A 26,502-nucleotide genomic window follows, 5' to 3' on the forward strand; every position below is an offset into this window, starting at 1 on the left:
CATATACAGCCGCGCTTCTAAGCGAGACTTAAAACGGTGCCGGAGTTGTCGCACTTTTTACACATTTAAAGAAAATTCGGTAGAGGTTTCGATGCTGTCGTCTCGAAACGCAGTCACGGTTATCTTTATACCGGAGATTTAAATCGTATGGTTTATGGAACAAACTTCTTCTCTTATGTCTAATCTGTACTCTCTTTCAGACGCAGATGCTAATACTAAGCTGCGCTTGGGCACAGCTACAGTGTCCGATCAGCGAATCTCCCTAATGAATCAAGTAGTTTCGGGGATCGGCACGGTCAAAATGCATGCGTAGGAGGACGAATATGGACAAAAGATAAAACATATAAGAAGGTAAGGTAAATTATCATTTTTATTCAGAAGTAGGCTCCAACAACTAGCATTATATATTCCCGTAATTGTTGACCCAAATTATTAAAAACTCGGAAATAGATAACCACATATCGTACTGGGAGATTTGTTAGCTAGGCCGTTTAAACATGCCCTCCCCCCCCCCAAAAAAGGTCTAATCTCTTTACCAGTACTGATCAGTAGCCCATTTCATAACCGGAGGACTGGCCGGTCGATTAAACAATCTCAGTATATACTTAGTCGATAGTGTTAAAATGAGGAAGGGTGCGCTTGCTACCCGCTCACCTCGTTGATATGTCAAACTAGAGAGAACACTGACGACGAGTCGGTTCGACAGAATGCCCACATAACTTATGATAACCCTTTATCTTCAGAAATGAAACCAGCGTCATTTCGAGGAGGGCAGCCATTTAGTCAAGCATCGATGCCTTGTCATACAGTGCAACGCCACTGGCCACACTGGTGTCAGTAATTACTATGGTGCTTACAGGGCAGACACTCACGCCCGCCAATATTTTTACTCTCCTGTCGTTTATGGGTGTTTTAAAAGTGAGTGGCATGTTGAATATGACTCCTGGTTTAATGTTAACGTATGACGCCTACGTTTCACTCGGAAGAATCGAAGAATTCCTTCTTTTGGAAAATCTGTTGGAAGCCTCGGAGAGTGGTGAAAGCAACGAGCCCCCACAAAAAGCGAAAAGTACCTCAAGTGACCAAAGTCGCAGTTACTTGAGAAAAGAAGGGGGAAATATTAGGAATGTTTCCCTGTCTCATGAAGCAACAGAATTAGGGCCTACTATACTATGTGTGTCAAGTTTAAGCTGCGCAAAAACGCATCGTGAAGATGAGTTTATTCTTCAGGATATCAACTTCTTTGCACCTTTAAAGAGTTTAACAGTCATCACTGGCCCGGTTGGAAGTGGGAAGTCTACTCTTCTCTCAGCGATCACTGGTGAAATTTCGAACGCCAGTGGGACGATTGATTATGAAGGTGCTATCGTTTAATTGCCTCAGACTGCTTGGGTGTTCTCGGGAACGATAAAAGAAAACATTCTGTTTGGCCAGCCCTACGAGGAGTCTTAGTACAAAAGATAAATCGACGTCTGTGCTCTGAGAGAAGACTTTCAGCGGTTACCTGATGGTGACCAAACAGTTTTTGGAGAACGCAGCGAGGTTCTGAGTGGAGGACAACAGGCGAAAGTAAGTTTAGCTCATGCAGTTTATGCTGACGGAGATATTTATCTATTGGATGATCCACTAAATGCTGTCGATTTTAAAGTTGGCCAACACATCTTTAACAAGTGCATCAAAGATCTACTAGGCGATAAAATGGTTCTGTTTGCCTCTCATCAGCAAAAGCACATGGAAAATGCTGATCAAGTGATTGTGTTGTACAAAGGGCGTGTCCTCGACAAGGGACGCTTTACTGCGCTGCACGAAAAAGGTGTAATTAGTTGAACTGTTGACCCGCTCTATAAGGCAGCTCTGAATCTCAGTCTTATCTTGGCCACTCTCCTGGGAAGATAAGGAGGAACACAATGATGTTGAAAAGTGCTATAGAACATATGCTGTGCCCGATGAAGCGAGGAGTTTGGAGATGGCAAAGGAGGATCGTGCAATCGGAGTTGCGACATCCAGGCTTTATTGGGACTATTTCAGAAGTGGAGCACATCCTTTGTTGATAACTGGAATGGTTGGTTTAAGTCTCATTACTCAAGGTAAACTTGTTGTTAGGGTGAGTTTCAAACCTTGGGTCAGGCCCTAAAAGGGAAGACAGGAATCTTTTTTCTACATTTCTTTTATTCTATTTCGTGCAAATCATTTCGCAATGGTTATGCTTTTAACCAACAATACGCTTTGCTTTTAGATTAGATGGTAGAGTTGAGAGACGCTTCACAAAATTCTGACCATGTTCCCGATATCTCACTTGCTCGTACAAGCGCGAGGTAAGTGCGAGTCGAACGTGAATGGCGAGTCACGCGCGAAAGGAAGAGCTGAAGCCTTGCTCCTTGTGTTTCCCTTGCACTTGCCTGCACTCGCCTAAAAAAGGCCAAAAAACTCCTTTCTGACTAATTTTCTGAGACCGAATGCAGTTTTCTAACAATATTTATGTGTAACATGGTTGACTGCCTCATCTACTCCCTGAAATCTATTCTGTGATACTTACATAAACATCTCCAAGATACAAACGAAAGTAGCTAACCCAAGGGAGTTGTGTCTAGGCCCAATAAATCTTATAATGTTTAACTGAATGATCATATAGAAATACTTTTCAACCACCACGCCTTGATCTTATCTCTTTCAGCCATCATAGCTGCTCCAGACTTGTGACTCTCGTTTCTTGCAAAGCTAAGCCCAGAGGATCAGAAGAACAAGACTTATCTATTTGTCTTCGCCTGTCTGGTTTGCGCGTGTTTTTATAGTTACTATCATTCCAAAAACATTCCTGGCGGCAATGCAGAGGCTCTGCATTGCCCCCAGGAATGTTTTGGCTAACAACTCATCTACGCAGCCATTATCATTGGAGAAGCGATTTAGGATTCTTCCTACTGGGTTTGAATCAAAGAACAGGACAAGTGCTTGTAAAATGGCCACAACCATTTTATCGTGAAGACGCTCGGCGCACTTTAGAAAAAGTAGGAGGAATCCATAAGCCCGAATTTCAGCATTTTCGATGTGCTTTTGCTGATGAGAGGCAAACAGAACGATTTTATTGCTTAGTAGATCTTTGATGCATTTGTTAAAGATGTGTTGGCCAACTTTAAAATCGACAGCATTTAGTGGATCATCCAATAGATAAATATCTCCGTCAGCATAAACTGCATGAGCTAAACTTACTTTCGCCTGTTGTCCTCCACTCAGAACCTCGCCGCGTTCTCCAACAACTGTTTGGTCACCATCAGGTAACCGCTGAAAGTCTTCTTTCAGAACACAGACGTTGATTATTCTTTTGTTCTTAGACTCCTCGTAAGGCTGGCCAAACAGAATGTTTTCTTTTATCGTTCCCGAGAACACCCAAGCAGTTTGAGGCAAGTAAATGACGGCACCTTCATAATCAATCGTCCCACTGGCGTTCGAAATTTCACCAGTGATCGCTGAGAGAAGAGTAGACTTCCCACTTCCAACCGGGCCAGTGATGACTGTTAAACTCTTTAAAGGTGCAAAGAAGTTGATATCCTGAAGAATAAACTCATCTTCACGATGCGTTTTTGCGCAGCTTAAACTTGACACACATAGTATAGTAGGCCCTAATTCTGTTGCTTCACGAGACAGGGAAACATTCCTAATATTTCCCCCTTCTTTTCTCAAGTAACTGCGACTTTGGTCACTTGAGGTACTTTTCGCTTTTTGTGGGGGCTCGTTTCTTTCACCACTCTCCGAGGCTTCCAACAGATTTTCCAAAAGAAGGAATTCTTCGATTCTTCCGAGTGAAACGTAGGCGTCATACGTTAACATTAAACCAGGAGTCATATTCAACATGCCACTCACTTTTAAAACACCCATAAACGACAGGAGAGTAAAAATATTGGCGGGCGTGAGGGTCTGCCCTGTAAGCACCATAGTAATTACTGACACCAGTGTGGCCAGTGGCGTTGCACTGTATGACAAGGCATCGATGCTTGACTGAATGGCTGCCCTCCTCGAAATGACGCTGGTTTCATTTCTGAAGATAAAGGGTTATCATAAGTTATGTGGGCATTCTGTCGAACCGACTCGTCGTCAGTGTTCTCTCTAGTTTGAAATATCAACGAGGTGAGCGGGTAGCAAGCGCACCCTTCCTCATTTTAACACTATCGACTAAGTATATACTGAGATTGTTTAATCGACCGGCCAGTCCTCCGGTTATGAAATGGGCTACTGATCAGTACTGGTAAAGAGATTAGACCTTTTTTTTGGGGGGGGGAGGGTATGTTTAAACGGCCTAGCTAACAAATCTCCCAGTACGATATGTGGTTATCTATTTCCGAGTTTTTAATAATTTGGGTCAACAATTACGGGAATATATAATGCTAGTTGTTGGAGCCTACTTCTGAATAAAAATGATAATTTACCTTACCTTCTTATATGTTTTATCTTTTGTCCATATTCGTCCTCCTACGTGCCGATCCCCGAAACTACTTGATTCATTAGGGAGATTCGCTGATCGGACACTGTAGCTGTGCCCAAGCGCAGCTTAGTATTAGCATCTGCGTCTAAAAGAGAGTACAGATTAGACATAAGAGAAGAAGTTTGTTCCATAAACCATACGATTTAAATCTCCGGCATAAAGATAACCGTGATTGCGTTTCGAGACGACAGCATCGAAACCTCTACCGAATTTTCTTTAAATGTGTAAAAGGTGCGAGCCTTAAGATCGTGCCTACCTTGTGGTACGCCAGTCCCCTCATGGCGCTTGCTATTTTGATCCCCAATATTTCATATCTGTAGTCTTGCTGGTGCATACCAAGACCACCGATCAAACCATTGAGACACATAGCTAATGCGCAGGCGTAGAGCTGATAAGTATTTTCTGCTTCAGTTGACATAAGCTTAGAAACAAGATACCCGAGAAACAGTGGAAAGAGAAGGTGAGAAGTTGTAGACAATATATTCCCCATCAAAATGATGATGACCAAAAAAAAAGGGAAAGATCCAAAACTGAAATTTTTATCTTCATCACCAGAGATTTTCCTGTAACCGCCTTTTGATGCCATCACTTCAGACCTACAAAATAGTTAACCGTTACTAGCATGTTCAACGCAATTGTCAAACGTCTCCGCATGTTGTTCCAGTATTCCAGAACCAAGTTGTCTTCTAAGGATTGTAAACTTGCATAAAATCCAATAAGTTATGGTGTTTTGTAGAACCTCATGACTTTTATATAGCCTAAAATTATGTAGCCTAAAACAGAATGGTCAAAAAATCAATAATTGTAACCAATCAACGCGAACATTACCAGGAGAAGAGCGGACCAGAATTTTTGATTTTTTGTTAATATAAAGTGCAAACATTGAACTTTTTTGTTTCCTGCGTCGACACCTGGTCTTCTATTTCTTCACCTTGGACCACGAGTTCGAATCACTTTTGACCTGAGAAGCCACAGACACCGAATAGGTTTCATTGGTCGTTTAACGGCCACCGAAACGTAAAATAAAATTTCAAACGCGAGAAAACGTCATTTTTTTCTTAGGTTGAAAAAAACCGCATAATACTATAAAAATTGGATACCTATCGAAGTGGATTGCGTGGTAGGTCATGAATGAACTCGTCAGTGTCTCACAAAACGTAACAGTCGAAATTCTCGAGCCAACAGAGCGCGGTTTGCACGGTTTGTACGGTCTGCACGGTCTGCACATTCTGCACGGTCTTCACGGTCTGCAGTCTGCGTTTTATCACGACATCTCCTGTGATCTAGCCCACTCAATCAAAGCTTTTAGCGAAACTATACATATACAAAATGTCAACACAGCCTGTAATCGACCTTGTAATTAAAATCTATGTGGATGGAATCGTACTGACAATTTCGTGTAAAAAGTATTACGTTTGCAAGTGGTCGTGCGATAACAATTTAAGGAAGCTGCAACTCTATCTAGCTTACCTTGCAACTTTGTCTCATTAAACAGGAATTCACCAAGACACCAGTAATATTGCCGTTCCTTGCTATTTGCAAGCCATATCTATTGCACGAGCGAATAGGTTTTGAGAGAATTCTAAATATAGAAAAGAAAAATCGACTAAACGATGTTCCTGTATAATAAGACAGATATCGTATTTTGAAACGAGAGGATAACAAAATTTCCCAAGAGTCCTGTCTTCACCACGCTGAACTAAAGGGGACTTATTTTGGAAGTTTTGAAAGCGCACTTTCAAAATAAATTTCAAAACTCTGGGGACAGAAACGAGTTGAAAAAGGAACTTTTCGAAAACGCTATGACTAAATGCCCGGTAGCCGGACACGGTCTCGAGAAGCGTAAGCACTAAAATATGGGTGACCTAAAACCACCTAAAACCACCTACAATCAATAATTTCTGAAAATACTTGAGCCTTCGATCGATTTGAAATATTAACTGGTAAGCGCCCTCCGTCGAATGAACGGCGCTCCTTTCCACAGGCTTTTCGCGCGGGTCAAGACTAACCGAAACTGGAAACCGCGCATGAAAAACCTCTGGCACTCACGGCAGACAATAGGGTAAGCCAAGAACTAAAATCGGAACAAATTAATGCCAGCATGTCGTAGGTTCCGAGAGCTGATTGACTCGATCTTTTTCACGTTTGGGACTCGTAAGGATGCCGCTTTTAAGTGCGGTAATTTTAGGGAGGCTATAAGCTACATGCATCTTGCGAGATTTGCAAGTTCTGTTTATCACACATCGCTCCAAATGTCACTGTGCTTTCCGTGGTTTCCTATTCTCAGTCAATTTCATTTTTTTCTCTGAATAATGTACCAACTTATTATAAAACTGTTTTATTTTTCTGTGTTGTACGCTCGCTCCGCAGCCCGATTTGAAGCAATTTCAGATGGTTAGGATTACTCGGATTTCCCTGAAACACATCACCCCTGATGTTATTTTACGCAACCTCATTAAATCTCCGACTACCTGCTGGTGTCCCATTGACTTCTGTAAGACGTTGAAAAAAGCAAACCTTGAAAACTCAGACCTCGAAAGCACTGAGCTCGAAAACGTAGTCTATGACTCGAAAAGCCTTAAGGCTCTCAGTGCTACTCCTGTGTAAAAAATTTTCTTTGTGTTTTCCCTGGTCATGCGACCCACTGGATGGGCAAATGTCGCAGACAATGACTTAATTTTCAAGTGTCAAGCGTTTCTAAAAATTAACTTGGTGTTTTGGTGGACAAATTCTCCGAGCTAGTGAAAAAGATAACTTCAATGCTCTTTCAATTTTTTGGCGGTTTAATTAAGCTCTTTGTATGCCCATGATTAGGGTTCACTCAAATCTGTCTGCCGCCGTTGACGAACGTTGCTGTGAGCGGAAAACATTCGTTCGGTTTTTTCGTATACAAATAATTTGGAAATGTTGTCTGGAAATTTTGTCCAATGAAGAATGGACCGCAGTATGACATCAATTAATGGTTTATATTCAAATTTTCGACTTTATTTGTTGTCTGAATAGTTCTGCGCCATCGATTCTTTCGCTCTTAATAAGTTTGACAAATCATTCATTAAAAGTCTGATGTCCTGCTCAAAGCTTTCTAGGAGTAGAGTAAACTGGACCTTAATTTCAATCGCACTTAACTTGACTTGCACTGATTCGAGACTCTTAACCTCGCATAAAACAAAAACGTTCCTCAAAAGTGACATGAGCCTCAAGACGTATCACTGCTTTCCATGAGAGCGATTGTAATTCAACCAACGCTTTTCCTAAGGTTTCCCCGTGACACCATAGACATCATTGTACTCCCTAACGCTGGGATGCACCTTGAGTGTGAAGTGAATTCAATGTACAAATTAGAAACCAAGCACTTAGAAGACTCGTAACTTTAAGCGCTAATTCATCCCTTTGATTAATGCCTGCGACGATAATTTCCATTATGGCGAGGGCTCTTCAACAAAATGTTAATGATGATAAACTTACCAAGAGCAAGCCAACTTTGCAGGCTCCACATTTAAGACGCAGTCTCTCTAAAAACGGTCCGGTGTGTTTCGGGTCGAAAAATCGATTTCTTTCAAACTTTGCCCAGGAATCTACGTAAGTCTAAAAGTAATCGAGACCACCTTGGTATTTGTAAGTATAGCAAAATAATTTTTTTCTAAGCGAAAATCGCTTCAGCGCTCAAACGCTAGTTTTTTATCAACACCGAATATCAAAACTGGCACAAATTGCTGAGCTCGTCTTTTCACAAAATTCGAGTTCGAGGGTTTTTTCTTGCTTCACATATTTAGATAAACCCTTTGATCTAAACGAGAACAAAGCAGGTAACGATTTTTTTCAATGCAATTTTGTTTGACACCCACTTTGACGCTACCGTCATGACCGGAAATATGCAACTTTTTTATCTCGGCTCAGCGCAAAAATTCCAACTTCTTTCCCACGATATTTTTATCCAGACTGATAAATGCTCTTTCATATGCTCTAACAGATATATTTAAATTCTCTGCAATAAAAATCTGGGAATCAGTACCACCTGAATTTAAACGTTTTCCATACATGCTATTCAAAAAGCGTTATAAAAGATCCTTATTGAGTCCTCAGAACTGACCATATAGTTTAACTGTTAGCGATATAAGATACTGCTTCACAATATGCAGTTTTCCTTTTATTCTAACTTGCATTTATGTATGTCTTTCTTCTCTTACGATAACAATATTGTCTTTAATGTAACTATTAATTTAAATTATACTTAACATGCGGCTAACCCCAACTAAAATCTACACATGACAGTAACCAGTTCGAAAGCTCATTGGTCACTGTTCACGATGAAATATTCTTTTTTCTAGTTAATTTCTGTTTGTATTTTTTCTATATCATTGTAAATCATGTTATGTTATTTTTTTCTGTAAACAGTGTGAAATAATAAAGTGTGAAGTGTCTGACTAAAATAGGGTAGAAGGGCATAAAAACATAAAAACATGATGTGGTTTCGGCGAACTTCTAGAATAACCGGCCATCAAATTACGTGCATTTTCGAAAACTCGAAAATTCGACCTTACAATTAACATGGAGCGATCTAAAAAATAACGAAACTTATACGGCCAACTTAAGTTTAACAAGTGATTTGAGTCCAAAAGAGCCTTTTTAAAACTCCCAATGGGATAAAACATCATTAAGTAACGAAAAATCTTTATCTCCATCTAGAAAAAATACTGCCGCCGAAAGTAGACTCTTAGCTCTAGGTGACCTATTGCTTCGTTTATCACTCAATTAATGAGGAAAGGGAAAAAACTTCAGAGGTAGGATAGCTATGACGAGATTCAAGTTTATTCAGAATAACATTAAGTCGAAGTTTTCGTACTCGTGGTACTTGAAGTGAAGTCCTTTCCAGTTGATGTATGTGACATGTAATCAAATAATATTTTACCACGCGAACTAATTTATCTTAAGGTCCTTTCTTCTGAATTTATGAAATATCACGAAGTCGCCAGAAATAAAATTTTGGATGAAAACCCAAAAAAACATAGTGGACCTTTTTCCTATCGTGATAAGACTTCTGAGTACCGCCTTCAGGTCGCAAAATAGTGTTGATAACTCGGTAACTTAACTCATGCGTCACTCAACGTCAGGTTTGTTGGTAGTAACCATTGGCCTACTGAATTATGTTATTTAAGTGCCACTCTCGCTAAGAGCGGTCCTCTCGACTTCCCGTCGGGAAAAAGTTTTCTTTCATTTTTTGCCCATGAAAAGGGTTTAGGACACGTGTTTCAAAAATAGATTAGTTGTTCTCCGATTCTCTTTTTTTGCGTCGCCACAAGCCAAAAATGATTTTTGGCCAGACCACCCTTGTGAACAGCGATCGAAAGTGTAAATTTCAAAGATTTTGTCTGGCGCGCAACAACTGCAACAATGTAGCTCACGGAATTCTATCTTGCAACAAGTTACAAGGTGTATTCAGTTAGTTCATAGACAAAATATGGAAACTTCAGCTGAAATATTTTTCATACTAGCGTGATCAGAGGAGACCCTTCTCTTCGACCTTAATTTGCATATCAAAAATTCCTTGCTTTGTACGAAAGAATTCTCAAAATGCAGGCGTTAATCGGGCTGAAAAAGCATATCAGTGCATAGTTTATACACCAGTGAGGTCACGGATTGTCTCAAACCCGCGGGTATATCTCTAGCTTCCATCCACCAACTTCTTAAAAACAACGTAAATTCACGTGTTTGCTCAATTGCGCTCGTGTCAAAGATCATTTGCATGATTCTTAGAATTGACCAAGATCTCCTTTTGACCGTTCAAACTTCGTTCGTTTATCCTCTACATTGAGGATTTTACGTTTTCACAGCAACTGAATAGAGATTAGATGCCGAGTTTTCCTAAAACGTTGCGTAAACGTGATCGGTCGTAACGCTTACAAAGTAGACAAAGGTGATCGGAAGGCGCCTTCTCGATAATTTACGTTGAAATATCAGGTCACGAACAATGCACAGTGTGGAGAAGATCAAAATTAAAGAATAAAATCTGGCAGACTGGTCATAACAGACCTGCCGCGTCGCTTAAAAGGACACAAAAACAAGTTTAATAGGTTACAGTGTTTATATTTACAAAACAACACACATACACTATGAAATCATTCTTGCAGTTTCTCCCGAGATTTAGTATACGAAACTCGATGAACTAATTAACCCTCCTTTCCGCAGATTTTTTTTCATCACTAATGATGTTTAACGCTCTTATGGACCACAACGGTTTTAAGGGACAAACTCGACATTCCCCTGCGACCATCAAAATCAATTCGACAAACCCAGCTTGATATATTACGTGAGGTGATTGTGCAAATTTTTCCTCTTGCCTTATAGCCTGTTTCACGGGTTCTACAAATTGAAACCAAAATTAGTTTGTGTAACGAATTAGAATCGAAAGTTATTAAAGTGGACTGAATTACATTTTAAAGAGAATTTTAACTTTTAAAAAGGTTTACTTAATTCATGGAAAGCAAAGATCGGAGTGGCTTTGGGTATTTCAGCCCTGATTTCTCTCCTGGAATACCGGTGTCACAGCGGATTTGGACTCCCGGTCCAAATCCGCTAGCGGATATGGACCCCCTTCGCAGATTTGAACCCCCCCTACCAAAAGTTCCTTTTAAGTATCGTTTGTATCATACTTGGTCACTAATTCTATTTGGAAGCTTTTTGCCGATATTCTTTTCCATCACAAAACAACATTCCTCAGTAAAGGTAAAGAAAAACAGCCATTTCGTTCCAATTCCGCCGTATGTATTATAGCGAGTCGTCCAGTATACGCAATAATGAAATGCGAACAAACTACTGCATTCGAACTCTTGAAATTGTTTCAGTAAATCTTTGCTTCTTCTGATGCGAATCAACATTAATACGAAACGTCATAACATTAGTGGAGACTGTTGCATCCCGTCACAAAAATAACTCAGTCTGATTTTCTAATTAAATAGCATTAAACAGTTTCTGAACAAGAACAAAGTAACAACTCCTACTAAAAGTCGTTCGTAAAGCCTATGGTAAGTAAAAATGTTTCTATTCTGAGCGATTGGAACTCTCAGCTTATTTTCAAAGGAAAATCAACATTAATGTCTACGTCCTAACAAAAGTGGTGACTATTACATCGAACTCAATCTTCCTTTCTAATTTCAACGAATATTAACCGTTAGGAAATAACACCTTAACAATTACGAAGACGTTTAGAGTCTAGCGGTTTGCAGACAATGCAGAGCCACTTGCCCTCCAGGGCAGCCTTATATCCCTCGCAGCTCATGTGCAACCATTCCTCGCACAACTCGCACTGTACCATGTCGTCCAAACACTCGGGCACTGAACAATAACAAAATAAATTAAAGTCAAAAGTTTGTCTATTATTGAATCTAACGGTGTTCGACTTTCGCAAAAAGGGTCATTTCCAGCTGCCAATTGCATGTTTTAAATCAAAAACGTACTTTGATACGCACTGGAACGTCAAATATTTCTACTAGAACGTCAAGGATGATGTTTCACTCAGTTTTTCTGGGGGTCCAAATCTGCGGAGGGGAGTCCAAATCCGCTGTGACACCGGTTCAAATTTCCCATCTTCACCCCCGGTAAGTAGAATGAAAATTCATGGCCAGCAAACACTGTTGTGGTTTACAATTATTTTTCTACTGGCTAATCCAGACAAGTTTCAGTCTCTGAACATTTATCCGTGGAAACTCAATAAGGACAAGAGAGACAAGATGCTGAATATAATCGATCTGGACATTGTGAACACGGAACTAATCAAATTATTAGGAGTTCACATAGATGATAATCTTAACTTTATTGAGCATATTAGCAAATTATGTAATAAGGCAGGACAGAAAGTCGGAGTACTCTCTCGTCTTCGAAACTTAATACCCTGCAAGGCTACGCTGCCACTGTATAAATCTTTTATAATACCCTATTTAACTTACTGCCATTTAACTTGGCATTTTTGCAAGTCATCCGACAAAAGGAAGCTAGAACGAATACAAGAAAGAGCCCTAAGGGTGATATATAAACCCCACTCTGACAAATTTGAAGAACTTTTACGACGTGCTGATATACTTTCTTTATATAACAAACGGCTTCAAGATATCACTGCACTTATGTACAAAGTTAAACATGGTCTCGTACCTGATTGCGTTTCCAATATATTTTTGCGCAAAGGTTCTACTCGCTGCGGAATCGTGACTTCGCATTACCACGTTTTTAGTGTGACTACACGCTACCAACACTCTGTTAGATATCTTGGGCCATTCTTATGGCAAAAACTTACCGTAAATCAAAGGAATTCCCCCTGTTTACCCGTTTTTATTGACAAAAATAGAAAATTGGATCTTGCAGACATTTTAACCAACAACAGCAAGGGCTGTAATCTTTGTAACCAATAGAATTAGTTCTATTGTTAAATGGTACCATATATATAAGTGTAGTATAATATACCATATAATATAAGTATCATATGTTAATTAGTGTTGCTATTTTATTGGTGTCCTCAATTAGTCCATCTGGCCTTAACACATTGACATTTAAATAAAGGTTTTACTTTACTTTACTTTACGAGGTAATATGTTTGGAAGAGACTGTTATAGAGTTGTTGATCTTACATGGAACTTAATTAAGCTGTGCCGCTATCTTGTAGGCCTGTAGTTCCTCTCATTCTTTCTGCTTGTCCGAAATCTAAATTTATACTCAACGTGAATGTTGACATGATAACCTGTTACTCTCTAATATTAGACCCTAAATCTGAAAATACCGAGGCCGTTGAACGGTTTCCTATTTCTGAATAAACTGCGTTACAATCAAGATATTTTAACCTTAGACCGCGTCTCAATTGATGTTTATTATTGAATCAGATTTGTCAAATCCTTTAACTTTTCCACCTTTCAAGACCAAAATCTTCTCGCAGTCTTTTATCGTGTTCAAACGGTGAGCTATAGTGATGACAGTGGACTCCTTCAGTTTGTCCCGCACTACATTCCAAATCGTCTGCTCTGTGTCTGGGTCAACATGCGCAGTTGGCTCGTCCAAGACGACAATTTTACTTCGCTGTAGCAGCACACGAGCCAAGCAAATTAACTGCTGCTCTCCAACACTGACATTAGCGCCATGCTCCAGCAGTTCGTGATCCAGCTTGGCCTCAAGTGTCTCGACAAAATCTTTCAGTTGCACGTCCTCTAAAGCTTGCCATAATTCAGCGTCTTGAAACTTGTCAAAAATATCTAGATTTTTCCTCAATGATCCGCTAAAAAGAACAGGACTTTGGCCAAGAACCGAGATACCTCGTCGAGCTTGTTGGAGACCTATGTCTTTAATTGGAACATTGTCAATGATTATCTCTCCATCAGCATCAGGCATGCGCATAAGAGCTGCTACAAAAGATGACTTCCCAGCTCCCGTACGGCCGACAACTCCAATCTTCGCTCCTCCTTTGATGATAATATTGATGTTTTTCAACACTTGAGGTCCTCCCGGATAGTACGTCAGTAATACATCTCTAAACACAATACTTCCTCTCCGAGGCCAGTCTTGTGGGGGTGTTCGTTCTTCCGCGTATCCAGGTTCACGGTCAAGTTTGGTGTAGGTTATAACTCGCTCAACTGACGTCATGTAGTTTTCCACTTCAGAGGTTTTTCTAACAGCGTATTGAGTGGAGCTCAGAGTTTGGATGACGTAAACAAGAGCGAGACCAGCGTAAGCTGAAAAAAAAACTAGACCTTGAATTTATAAATTCCGGACTAGTTTTCTCTTGTTGGCTCAAAACATATAACGAAAACTTAGGTTTTACGTCTTTCTTAGTGTTGTTGTTTTGACTCCTGGCTAAGTAAGTGCAGAGGAGTTATCAACACAAGTTTCCCAACTTGAATCATAATAGACACTTCAACGTTTGCTTAGCAGTTAAGCTACCCGAGTGACTCTCACGTTTCTGTCGCATATAGAAACCACCCGTTGATAATAGGAGTGCACGTATTTTCACACTTATTTTTTATTTATTAGTTCATGCTGTGTCAATACACGACTATATAAATTCTTACTTTACATAGAAAACCAAAAACGTTACTAAGAATCTTGAGCTTACCGGCATCTTGAGATACCAAGATTGCAGCCACAGCAACTGCACCGACTAACAAGGAAGCGAGACAATCCAAACGTGCACCGAGCCACCTACCGCTGGCCATCACCATAATGTACGCCTGATTATGAACATCTTCATATCTGAAGGGATGAGTTTTTATCACAATGTGTTATAATAATGGAGTGATTTTTTAGCTGACTGTCGAAAATAAACCGGATTGTAGAAGCTTTGTATTACTTTAGTTCGTGATGGGCCCGACAAACTCGCGCAAAACAAACAGCTTAATGGTCGTGCGCGTTTTCCCGCACTCAATGCCGTTTCCTTGTTTTTATGTTAAGTCTTCTTTCACTACTTGTAATCTTTTCTTTTGTTCCGACTGGCTTGTTGTTCTCAAACTGTTTTTTTTCCCACAATCACTCCAAAAAACACTCTAAGGAGATTACATCGGGTCTGCACATTGAAGTGAGACCAGTGTCTCCTTTGGCCTGACAATATAACGTAGTCTTTCAAGAAATTCCGCCCGACCCCACCCTCTCAAAAAGATATTACTCTCAAGAGAAACATCCACAAGCTTCTAGCTAAGTATCCGAAAGATCACTTCCGTAACCACATCTCAGTCTTAGGTATGCTCCATTCGTCCAGATGAAGTGAGAGCCGCTGGAGCCAAGTTTGTTTACGATATGGGTACTTTTCCACTAAAAATGATAAATCCCCCCCCCCCTGCCACCTCAAAGAAAAAAAATTCTTAATTGTTCACTATCGCAACTACATATTGTATACTAAGGATAAAATTTATCAGAAGGAGAAGACGAGTGGCACTTGTCTGTATTTCCTTTGAACTCATATTGATAATAGGACTGAGTGGAGTCCAATTCGGTCCGTAATCATACATGTTATTAACGGTAGAAACAAGAAGAAGCATCCGTAAGCTTCTAGCTAACTGTCCGAAAGATCACCTCCGTAACCAAATAGCATTCTTAGGTATTCTCCATTCGCCCAGATAGCGTAAGAGCCGCTAGAGCCGAATTTGTTAACGATATGGGTATTTTTTCATTAAAAATGCTAAACTCTCCAAAACAAGCCAGCTCTTAATTGTTCACAAGACAAGAGTGGCACTTATCTGCATTTCCTGTGAAACTCATAATGGAGTCCAATTCGGTCAGAAATCATCAGAGCGATTAACAAAAGCGGACGACTGCGAAGCAGGAGTCTGATTTTTTAAACCACGCGTATTATTGTGGTTATTATTGTGGTACTGTTATTACAGAATTGGACGACATGACGTTCTCTTACTAATTGATCAAAACTATGACAAAATTAGAGAAAGAAACTAGACATCAGTTATACGTTTTCATAAAAAAAACTCGGCGAAATTCCCGACAACAGCGCGGGCATACACTTACACGCAGACATGAATTGTCAACTGTCCTACTACACTGTCCAATTATAAGCACGACACTGACACTGTGCTATTAGTGCTCTAATCGGGCTGGTGATAACCAATCACGTTCGATACATTTGTTTCATTTTTGACAAATCATGAAATTTCTACGTCACGCGATCTTGTTGATTTACCGTTCTTATTATGGTTCTGTTGAAATCCTATCAGAAGGACGAAAACCGCACAGAGCAATTACTGTAGTCTTTCCGCTTGTCGTGTATTGCCGCTAAATAAGAAAATTAATGGCTCACAAAAAATAGGCAATCATGAGTCATTTGTGCCCTGTACATTTATTGGCTCTGGTACCACAGACTGGATCAATGTCCCCAACATACCTGTAAAGTGCATCCACAAAATCTGTCTGTCTTCCTCTCGTTCGAATCGTGTCAAGTCCTATCAGGGTCTCCGAAAAATGAGCGAAAACTGGGCTTCGGGATATCGACTCTAACCTCTTTAGTTCTCTGGCAGTCTTCAAGTAATAGTCGGATAGAAAAACGACCAGCACGGAAATTGGAACAACAAGAAACATCAGCCAAACATTTGTGGAAACTGTAACCAGAATTTGGGTAAATATCACCAAGAGCATCTGCATTGCCGCCAGGAATGTTTTGGGTAACATCTCATCTACACAGCCAATGTCATTCGAGAAGCGATTTAGGATTCTTCCCACTGGATTTGAATCAAAGAACAGGACAGGTGCTTGTAAAATGGCTACAACCATTTTATCGTGAAGACGCTCGGCGCACTTTAGACAAACATGGAAGAATCCATAAGCCCAAACGATAGTAAATATTAAACACACGCCAACCAGACAGGCGAAGACAGATATATAAGTCTTGTTCTTCTGATCCTCTGGGTTTAGCCTTGCAAGAAACGAGAGCCACAAGTCTGGAGCAGCTATGATGGCTGAAAAAAACATCTTTAATATGTAGTGGTTGAAATGTGTTTCTATATAATCACTCAGTTGAAGATTATAAGATTTATTGGGCCAAGGCACAACTCGCCTGGATTAGCCACTACCGTTAGTATCTTAGGGATGTTTATGTAAGCACCACAACGTCACAGAATAGATGAAGCAGTCAACCATGTTACCCATAGATATTGTTAGACAACTGCGTTTGATTTCAGAAGTTAGTTTGTAGAGCGAGCGTTTTTTAACCTTTTTCAGGCGAGTGGAGGCAAGTGCAAGGGAAACGCGGAGAGAAAAACACCAGCTCTTCCTTTCGCGCGTGACTCTCCATTCACTTGCGCTTGCCTCGCGATTCTACGAGAGAGCGCGATATCGGGAACATGGTCAGAAATTTGTGCATTGTCTCTTACCTTTGCCATGTAATCTAAAAACAACGTGTATTGTTGGTTAAAAGCATAGCCATTGTGAAGTTATTTGCAAGAAATAGGATGAAGGAAATATAGAAAAAAAAGGTTGCTGTATTCCCTGTTAGGGCCTGACCCAAGGTTTGTAACTCACTCTAACAATAAGTTTACCTTGAATAATGAGGCTTAAACTAACCATTCCAGTTATCATCAAAGGATGTGCTCCACTTCTGAAGTAGTCCCAATAAAGCTTGGTTGTCACAACTCCGATTGTGCGATCCTCCTTTGCTATTTGCAAACTCCTTGCTTCATTGGGCAGAGCATGTATTTTCTGGCACTTTTCAACAACATCGTGTTCCTCCTTATCTTCGCAGCCGAACGGCCAAGATGAGTCTGTTTTGTCCTTGAGAGCTGCCTTATAGAGTGGGTCAACAGTTGAATTGATTACACCTTTTTCGTGCAGCTCAGTAAAACGTCCCTTGTCGAGGACACGCCCTTTGTACAACACAATCACTTGATCAGCATTTTCCATGTGCTGTTGCTGATGAGATGCAAACAAAACGATTTTTTCGCCTAGGAGATCTTTGATGCACTCGTGAAAGATGTGTTGGCCAACTTTAACATCGACAGCACTCAGTGGATCATCCAATAGATAAATATCTCCGTCAGCATAAACAGCGCGAGCTAAACTTATTCTCGCCTGTTGTCCTCCACTCAGAACCTCGCCGCGTTCTCCAACAACTGTTTGGTCACCATCAGGTAACCGCTGAAAGTCTTCTTTTAGAGCGCAGACGTCAATTATTCTTTCGTACTTGGACTCCTCGAAGGGTTGACCAAACAGAATGTTTTCTTTTATCGTTCCCGAGAACACCCAAGCAATCTGAGGCAAGTAAATGACAGAACCTTGATAATCAATCGTCCCACTGGCGTTCGGAATTTCACCAGCGATCGCTGAGAGGAGAGTAGACTTTCCACTTCCAACCGGGCCAGTGATGACTGTTAAACTCTTTGAAGGTGCAAAGAAGTTGATATCCTGAAGAATAAGTTCATCTTCATGATGCGTTTTTGCGTAGCTTAAATTTGACACACACAGTATAGCAGGCCCTAATTCTGTTGCTTCACGAGAGAGGGAAACTTCGTCCGTATTTCCCTCTTCTTTTTTCAAGTAACTGCAACTTTCGTTACCTGAGGTACTTTTCGCTTTTTGTTGGGGCTCGTTGCTGTCATCACTCTCCGAGGCTTGCAACAGATTTTCCAAAAGAAGGAACTCTTCGATTCTTCCGAGCGAAACGTAGGCGTCATACGTTAGCATTAAACCAGTGATCACACTCAACATGCCACTCAATTTTAAAACGCCCATAAACGAAAGCAGCATAAAAACATTGGCGGGCGTGAGAGTCTGGCCTGTAAGCACCATAGTAATTACTGACACCAGAGTGGCCAGTGGTGTTGCACTGTATGACAAGGCATCGATACTTGACTGAATGGCTGTCCTCTTCGAAATGACGCTGATTTCATTTCTGAAGATAAAAGTTGATCATAGGTTATGAGGGCATTCTGTCGAACCAACTCGTCGTCAGTGTTCTCTCTGATTTGAAATATTAACGAGGTGAGCGGGCGGCACCAGGCGGGCCGCACCCTTCCTAATCGTTCACGTGCGTCTTTTGCGAAAGTCCGTCTTTTGCGACCCCACGATAGCGCATGAAAAATAATAATGAGATGAGATGTTCTACCTATAATAATGAAAGATTATTCTCCGAAGTGGAGTTGATATCTATTTACCCGCACGAGTCGCTTGAAGATGAATTGCAAAGGATATTCGGAGGTTTGAGGGCCAATCAAAGTGCATTTTCAACACTATCTACTCATTATATCCTGATATTTTTTAATTGACCGGCCAGTCCTCCCAGTCCGGTTATGAAATGGGTTACATGAGAAACTTATTCTTTGTAAAAAGAGGAATTGTGATTGGCTCATACCGCGGTCCAAAGCGTTTTTTTGGAGGGACTTGTTTGAATTGCGTAGCTAATAAAACTCTTAACTGAGAAGAGGCAGACTTGTAGTTTTTGAATAATTTGGATCAACAATTACAGGAATGACTAAACATAGTTGTTTTAGCCTACTTCTGATTGAAAATGACTTAATAACTTACCTTCTTACATGTTTTATCTTTCGTCCATATTCGTCCTCCCACGCATGCGTTTTGACCGTGCGGATCCCCGAAACTACTTGATTCATTAAGGAGATTCGCTGATCGGACACTGTAGCTGTGCGCAAGCGCAGCTTAGCATTAGCATAGGACAAGACGGCAAAGTATGGCATGAGAATACACAGAAGGAGCACACCCGTAACAGCCTGCCAACCAATCAGATTGTAGATAAGAAATGTTGCCCCCGCATAAGCAGGAACTGCGAAAACGGCTGAGAAAAAGAACTTGACTGTCTCTTCTTCCATTCTTTTAACATCATTTGATATCAGGTCAAATAAGCGTCCTGCAGTGAATTTCGGTAACGTCTGCTTGCTGAGTAGAAGCGTCTGAAAGAGGGTACAGATTAGACATTAAAGGAAAAGTGTGTTAACGATGACTTTGTTTCGAGACGAGAGTAACCAAACCTCTACCAAATTATCTTTAAAATAGTGAGTAAAAAGAGCGACAACTCCGGCGCCATTTTGAATCTCGTTCATAAGCGCGGCCGTATACGTTATGGTTTCTGTTGCCTACTTCCACGTTAACTACAGGCTAAATAGCTGCTTCTTTCTTCGATTCTTTTGTTGGTGAGCAGGATTGGTTGCTCTCGCAGAAGCAGCAACTAGCGATGATGATTAATGGCATAAGCCGATCAGATTTCTAGAAAAAATAATTCTTTATCGGATAAATAAATATGTTCAAGTTTGTTCGGCTTAATTTGCGGTGTCTAGGGTATTAGAAAAATCGGTTGAGCCTTCGAAAAACGCAGAGAATACTATTTAGGATCGTGCCTACCTTGTGGTACACCAGTCCTCTCAGGGCGCTTCCTAATTTGATCCCCAATATTTCACATCTGTAACCTCGCTGGTGCGCACCAAGACCACCGATCAAACCATTAAGACACAAAGCTAATGCGCAGGCGTAGAGCTGATAAGTATTCTCTGCCTCAGTTGACATAAGCTTAGAAACAAGATACCCGAGAAACAGTGGAAAGAGAAGGCGAGAAGTTGTACACAATATATTCCCCGTCAAAATGATGATAACATCTTCGGCAGAAAGCATATCAAAGACGCTTTTCCAAAGTTTGGGCCCTTTCCCATTCATCTTGCAATGATGTTTCTCGCTTTCCCAGCTTTTTCGAAGCTTGTCGGTGACAAAACGGCCAGAGTTCTCCTCTGACAAGGGTAAAAAGTCATTTTGATCCAAAGGTCTTTGACTGCCCTCCTTAAGGACTCCGTTCATCCAGCGATAAAAAAGTGAAGATACAAAACTGACTTTTTTATCTTCACCACCAAAGATTTTCCTGTAACCGCCTTTAGGTGCCATCACTTGAGACCTACAAAATACTTAGTCATTATTGGCATATTCAACGCAATGGTCAAAGGTCTTCGCCTTTTGAACCAACCTGCCCTCTGAGAGTTGTAAACTTACATAAAATCCATTTAGTCACGGTGTTCTGTAGAACCTCATGACTTAGAATAAGCTTTGTGCTCGAAGAATGTCGAGTTTTCCTTTCTCTACTTTTTATGAACGTTTAATTTTCTTGGCATAGTTAGTTTGACAGCGGTTGCTAACCTTATTTTTGTCTGAAATTTTGCGCGAGAGATTTGCGCGCGGCCGGCCAAAATTGATCACCTTGCTTGGGTGAGCCTGTTGATTTCCAGGCTCCCTCTAGATAGAAACTAAGGAAGCGGCATGGAACCAACTTTTCATTCCGAATTGAGTTTCAACGATTTTTCGCCATCCCGTTTTCCTTTTTGTCTCCTCTACGCGAGAACTTGTCGCATACATGACAAACTTATTAGTCACAAAAATAAATCATTAATTGTAACTAATCACACACGAGATATTGAGACCTTAGAAACCTCAGACACCGAATGGGTTTCATCAAGCCAGTTTGTTTCAAAACAGTTTCAAAACACTCTGTGTTTTTTCTAAGACAAATTTGAATAATTGCTATTCCTTTGTATGGAGAGCCAAAACCAGTTCGAGGGTATTCCACAAAATGATCAACATGTAATATCAATTTCTATCATTTGTCCTTGAAAATGGCAAGATCACAATGTCACAAATAAAGTCCCAGCAAACGATAGTGGGTAATAGAGAGTATCTTTTATTGTGACAGAAGAATTAGCAAAAGTTTCAACAAAACAAGTTACGCAACAGAGAGTATCTTATGCGAAACGCAACGCTCGTGCATCTCGCGATGCACGGTCATAATGAAACGCAGACCATGCAGACCGAGTAGGAGTTGGGGCAAATTTGAATGGCGGCAGAAGATAAAAGACAAAGTGGGGAGGGGTCAGGAACAGAAAGCGAACTGGTCAGCAAAGCAACTCAGCACCTTATAATCCTCGTCAAGTACGTTACGTCGATTTGTTAGACCTTAAAAAGACCAGTTCGTCTCGTCCTGGGAGATCGTTTCATTCTTTTTACCAGCCGAAAAACAAACAAATAACTTTTGGTAATATAATTTCTTACTAGGGTCTCCGAAAATTATTTCCAAATGGTGTTTTTGAATGACATTTAATCAGTACTCTAGAATGGAAGGGGACAGGGGGGCGGGAGAACTGGGGACGGGAGAGGGCGGGAAGCGGGAACTATCTGAGGGCAGAAAGTGGGAGCAGAAATCAAAAAGGCACTCGTCTGTTGTTTATTACTGCTTATCATCCAGTTTTATCACTGATTAACGTCCACCTTGGCGTAAAATGAAATTTCACTTGCGAGAAAACGTAAATTTTTTCTCAGGCCAAAAGTAAGCGCATAATACTGTAAAAATTGGATACCTATCGAAGTCGATTGTGTGATTGGTCATGAATGAATTTGCCGGTGACTCGTGCAATGTAACAGTCAAAATTCTCGAGCCAACAAAGCGTTGGACGATGTTCCTGTATAATAATACAGATGTCGTAATTTTTAAAACGAGAGGATCACAAAATTTGCCAAGAGCCCTGTCTTCATAACGCTGAATAAAGGGGGACTTGATATGGAAGTTTTGAAAGCACATTTTCAAAATGGAGCTTTTCGAAAACGCTATGACAAAATTCCCGGCAGCCGGACACGGCTGCACACCACAATATTATTACTCGGTTGTCGTCGCTTCTGATCAGACTGCTGGGCACGGTCTCGAAATAGCTAAATGCCCGGCAGTCAGAAATTTTCTCCTAAGTGCCACTAAATGGTTCCTTGAAACCTCTAAAGAGTATCAGAGTGTTTGTTTAGAAATGTCAAGCGATTCCAAAAATTAACATGGTTTTTCAAGAGGACAAATTATCTGAGCTAGCCACGTTAACATCAATGCTCCTTCAATTTTTTGGCGGTTTAATTAAGATCTTGATATGCCCACGATTAAGGTCCATCCAAATCTGTCTGCCACCGCTGATGAACGTTGTAGCGTGAGTGGAAAACATTCGTTGCGTTTTTTTTTTGTTTAGAAATAGTGTTGAAATGTTGTCTCTGGAAATTTTGTCCAACGAAGAATGGACCGCAGTATAATTTTAATTAATGGTTCTTTTTCAAATATTTTACTTCAGTTGTTAACTGAATAGTTCCGCGCCAAAGATTCTTTCGTTCTAAATAAGTTTGAGCAATCATTCATTAAAAGTCTGAAGTCCTGCTCAAAGTTTTCTAGGAGTATAGTAAACTGGACCTTAATTTCAATCGTATTTAACTTGACTTGCACTAGTCCGGGGCCCTTAACCTCGCATAAGAATAATTTCTGACATGATTAGTAACATAAGCCTCTAGACGTATCACTGCTTTCCATGAGTATGATTGTAACTCAGCCTACGCTTTTCCTAAGGTTTCTCCGTCATGCCATAGATATGCACCTTGAGTGTGAAGTGCATTCAATGTACAAACACAGAAACCAAGCACCTTGAAGATCCGTAACTTTAAGCGCTTATTCATCCCTTTGATTAATACTTGCGAGAATAATTTTTATTATGGCGAGGGCTCTTCAACAAAATGTTAACGATGATAAACTTACCAAGAGCAAGCCAACTTTAAAGTGGTCCGGTGCGTTTCGGGTCCAAAAATGGATTTCTATCAAACTTTGCCTAGGAATCTAGTTTAGTCTAAAAGTAATCGAAACCACCTTGGTTTTTGCAAATATAGCAGAATAATTTTTTCCTAAGTGAAAATCGCTTCAGCGCTAGTTTTTATCAACACCGAACATCAAATTTCTTTTCACAAAATTCGAGTTTGAGGGGTTTTTTTTGCTTTGCATATTTAGATCAACCCTTTAATTTAAATGAGAACAAAGCACGTAACGGTTTTTTTCAATGCAATTTTGTTTGACACCTACTTTGATGCTACCGTCATGACCGGAAATATGCAACTTTTTATCTCTGCTCAGCGCAAAATTTCAACTTCTTTCCCACGATATTTTTTATCCAGACTGATTCAACTAGGGTAGAGGAGTATGCAAATGTAAAAACATGTTGTGGTTTCGGCGAACTTCTAGAATAGCTGGCCATGAAATTGCGTGTACTTTCGAAAATTCGACCTTACGGTGTACATGGAGCGGTCTAAAAAGTAAACGAAACTTATACGGCCAACTAATGTTTGACGAGTGATTTGAGTCCAAAACGTAATGGGATAAAAAATCATTAAGTAAAGAAAAATCTCTATATCCATCTAGAAAAATACAGCCGCCGAAAGTTGACTATTAGCTCTAGGCGACCTATTGCTTCGTTTATCACTCAATTAATGAGGAAGGGAAAAAAACTTCAGAGGCAGGATACCTCTGACGAGATTCAGGTTTATTCAGAGTAACACTAAGTCGAAGTTTTTCGCATTCGTGGTACTTAAAGTGAAGTCCTTTTCAGTTGATGTATGTGACATGTAATCAAATAATATTTTACCATGCGAACTAATTTATCTTAGGCCTAGTTTATACGTCGCGCTACGGTCGAATTTAATTCAGACGAATTTAATTCAAGGTCCCACAAGCAATTAAACTCGACGATAGCGCGACTTCTAAGACGAATTAAATTCGTCTGGTAAATTAAATTCGACATAGATGTTTTATCCGTCTTGATAAGACGGATGAAATATCGATAAAGCGTCTTCAGTTTTAACGTCGCGCTAGCTTCGCGTCGAATGAAATGCGTACATTTTCTTAATGTATTTCAATTTATTTTGGCGAGCCCGCAGCGACCCGTGGCGAGCTTTTCAAGTACTCCGCATGCGCAGAAATTCCTCTTGGGCACTTCGGCGCGAGTTTACGTTGTAGTTCATAGCCATGGCGCTTTGGAGGAAAAGTTTGTCATTTTCTTGCAGTAATTGTGAGAGACAAACGAAGTATTCTTGTATAACGTGTGGTAAAAGTGTATGTGTTCGATCGGAATGTTCGATTCCTGAAGTTAATGAAGAAGCTATCGGCTGGCAACCAAATAAACGTGTTGGGTATTGTCTCAAGTGTGCTCTTTGTACAGAAAAGCTTCTCAAAGATTGTCAGAGCGAAGTGGATGACAAAGACTTTAGTCAGAGGGATCTTACAACATGTATTAGCGAAGAAGAAGAAGAAGAAGAAGAAGAATAAGAAGAGTCAGATTTCATCGAGGAAGGAGAAATGGTGAGTTCTGAATGTGGGAAAAGGAAGAAAAGAATTGGGCGGAGAGCGACTTGGAAAGAAGATCACATCACTGATATGGTAAATATTATTGTTAATAATGACCAGCTGGTCAAGAAACTGATATTTTGCAATACTAAGAAAGCAAGCAACACTGAAGCTTATGAGATGTTGCGGAAACGGCTGAACGTCGAATACAATAAGACCACCGGGAGTGATTTTCCTTTCCAAGAGCAACAAATGAGAAATAAATTTAAGTCATGCATTAGTACATGTAAGCAGATCTGCATGACAATGAAAACTGCTTCAGGTATTGAAAGGTTTGTTGAAGAACGGGGATATGGTAAATGGTTTGACCTTCTTTATGTACTTGTTAAAACTAGAGATTCATGTCAACGAGAAAATGCATGTGAACCCTCTGTTCATTTTGGAAATGTAGACAAGCAAGATACCAGCAAGAATGATCAAGAAGTTGATGGTGATGATGATGACTGTGCAAGCACTTCATCCAGCCTTATGGATAGCAGTGGAGAAGTCCCATCCAAGGGTAAACGTTTCTTGGCAAAGAAACCTACCTCTAAAAGAGCTAAAACTGAGCAGATGGCAAAAGCTGTTGAACTACTTGAAAGTACTATTGAGAATGATCCCACCAAAGAGCTTTTGCAAATTTTGAGGGAAGATATGAAGCAGTCTAGAGAACAGGAAATGAGGTACTTCCAGTTGATGTGTGGCCCACTAACACCTAACAGCAATCCAAACATGCAACCCCATGGTAATTTCCATCCTTATAGCAGTTCTTATTCTGATGATTTTCATCATCAAAGCCATAATTTTGCACAACAAGCTGTGTCCAATCCCAGAGCTAGCAGCAGTCACCCAAGTACTCCATCCTTTAGGTACACACCATTGATGTCATGTGCTCCAAAAAAATGATGAGCAGTCTCTCCTACATCACGTTCAGTCAACTATGACTTCACAAGGACAATCTGGTGTTTCACAGTTGTACAAATTTTGAAAGGGTCTTGGCATGCACTCAAATATTTTAAAGTTATTTTGGAACTCCTTTGAAAAGAGCCTTTTACACTATGGTCTTGAAGTGCCTATAACTCAAATAATCTTTTTCCACCAGCAGAAATCTCAATATTGTACTGATATGATGGTTCGAGAAGTGTAGCATTTTGTTTAAATATTGGTTTTTTAAAAGAATTTGCAAATTAAGTCTGTTTTTATCTCAAACACAACCAAGCTGTTAGGGGCATGGATCTATTCCTTGTTCATGACATCACAAACTGCTTTGCAGTGCAAAAATGCTTTGAAAGCAGTCTGTGATGTCAAACAGGAATGGAGCCATGCTTCTTGTGGTCCAAGTTGGTCGTTGTTGTTATTCATAAAAATCCAGGTCTTAAGCAAATTAAGACAA

At 40.3% G+C, this 26,502-nt stretch overlaps 2 protein-coding genes across 2 annotated transcripts; one reads left to right on the forward strand and one right to left on the reverse strand.

Moving 5' to 3' along the window:
• Nucleotides 1–12,382: 12,382 nt before the first annotated feature.
• LOC131786996 (ATP-binding cassette subfamily C member 4-like) lies at nt 12,383–20,833 on the reverse strand. Its single transcript, XM_059104066.2, has 6 exons — nt 20,303–20,833; nt 19,472–19,854; nt 17,491–18,839; nt 16,341–16,911; nt 14,568–14,704; nt 12,383–14,187 (listed from the first exon to the last, which is right to left on the reverse strand). Exons 1-6 carry the CDS (start codon nt 20,831–20,833, stop codon nt 13,319–13,321), a joined length of 3,840 nt encoding a protein of 1,279 aa, XP_058960049.2. The 3' UTR covers nt 12,383–13,318.
• A 4,327-nt stretch (nt 20,834–25,160) lies between these two features.
• Nucleotides 25,161–26,015, forward strand: LOC131786980 (uncharacterized). Its single transcript, XM_059104041.2, has one exon. It carries the CDS (start codon nt 25,161–25,163, stop codon nt 26,013–26,015), a length of 855 nt encoding a protein of 284 aa, XP_058960024.2.
• The last annotated feature ends 487 nt before the right edge of the window (nt 26,016–26,502 follow it).

The sequence above is a fragment of the Pocillopora verrucosa genome, chromosome 2, assembly GCF_036669915.1.
Source record: "Pocillopora verrucosa isolate sample1 chromosome 2, ASM3666991v2, whole genome shotgun sequence".
In the NCBI taxonomy this organism is placed as follows: domain Eukaryota; kingdom Metazoa; phylum Cnidaria; class Anthozoa; order Scleractinia; family Pocilloporidae; genus Pocillopora; species Pocillopora verrucosa.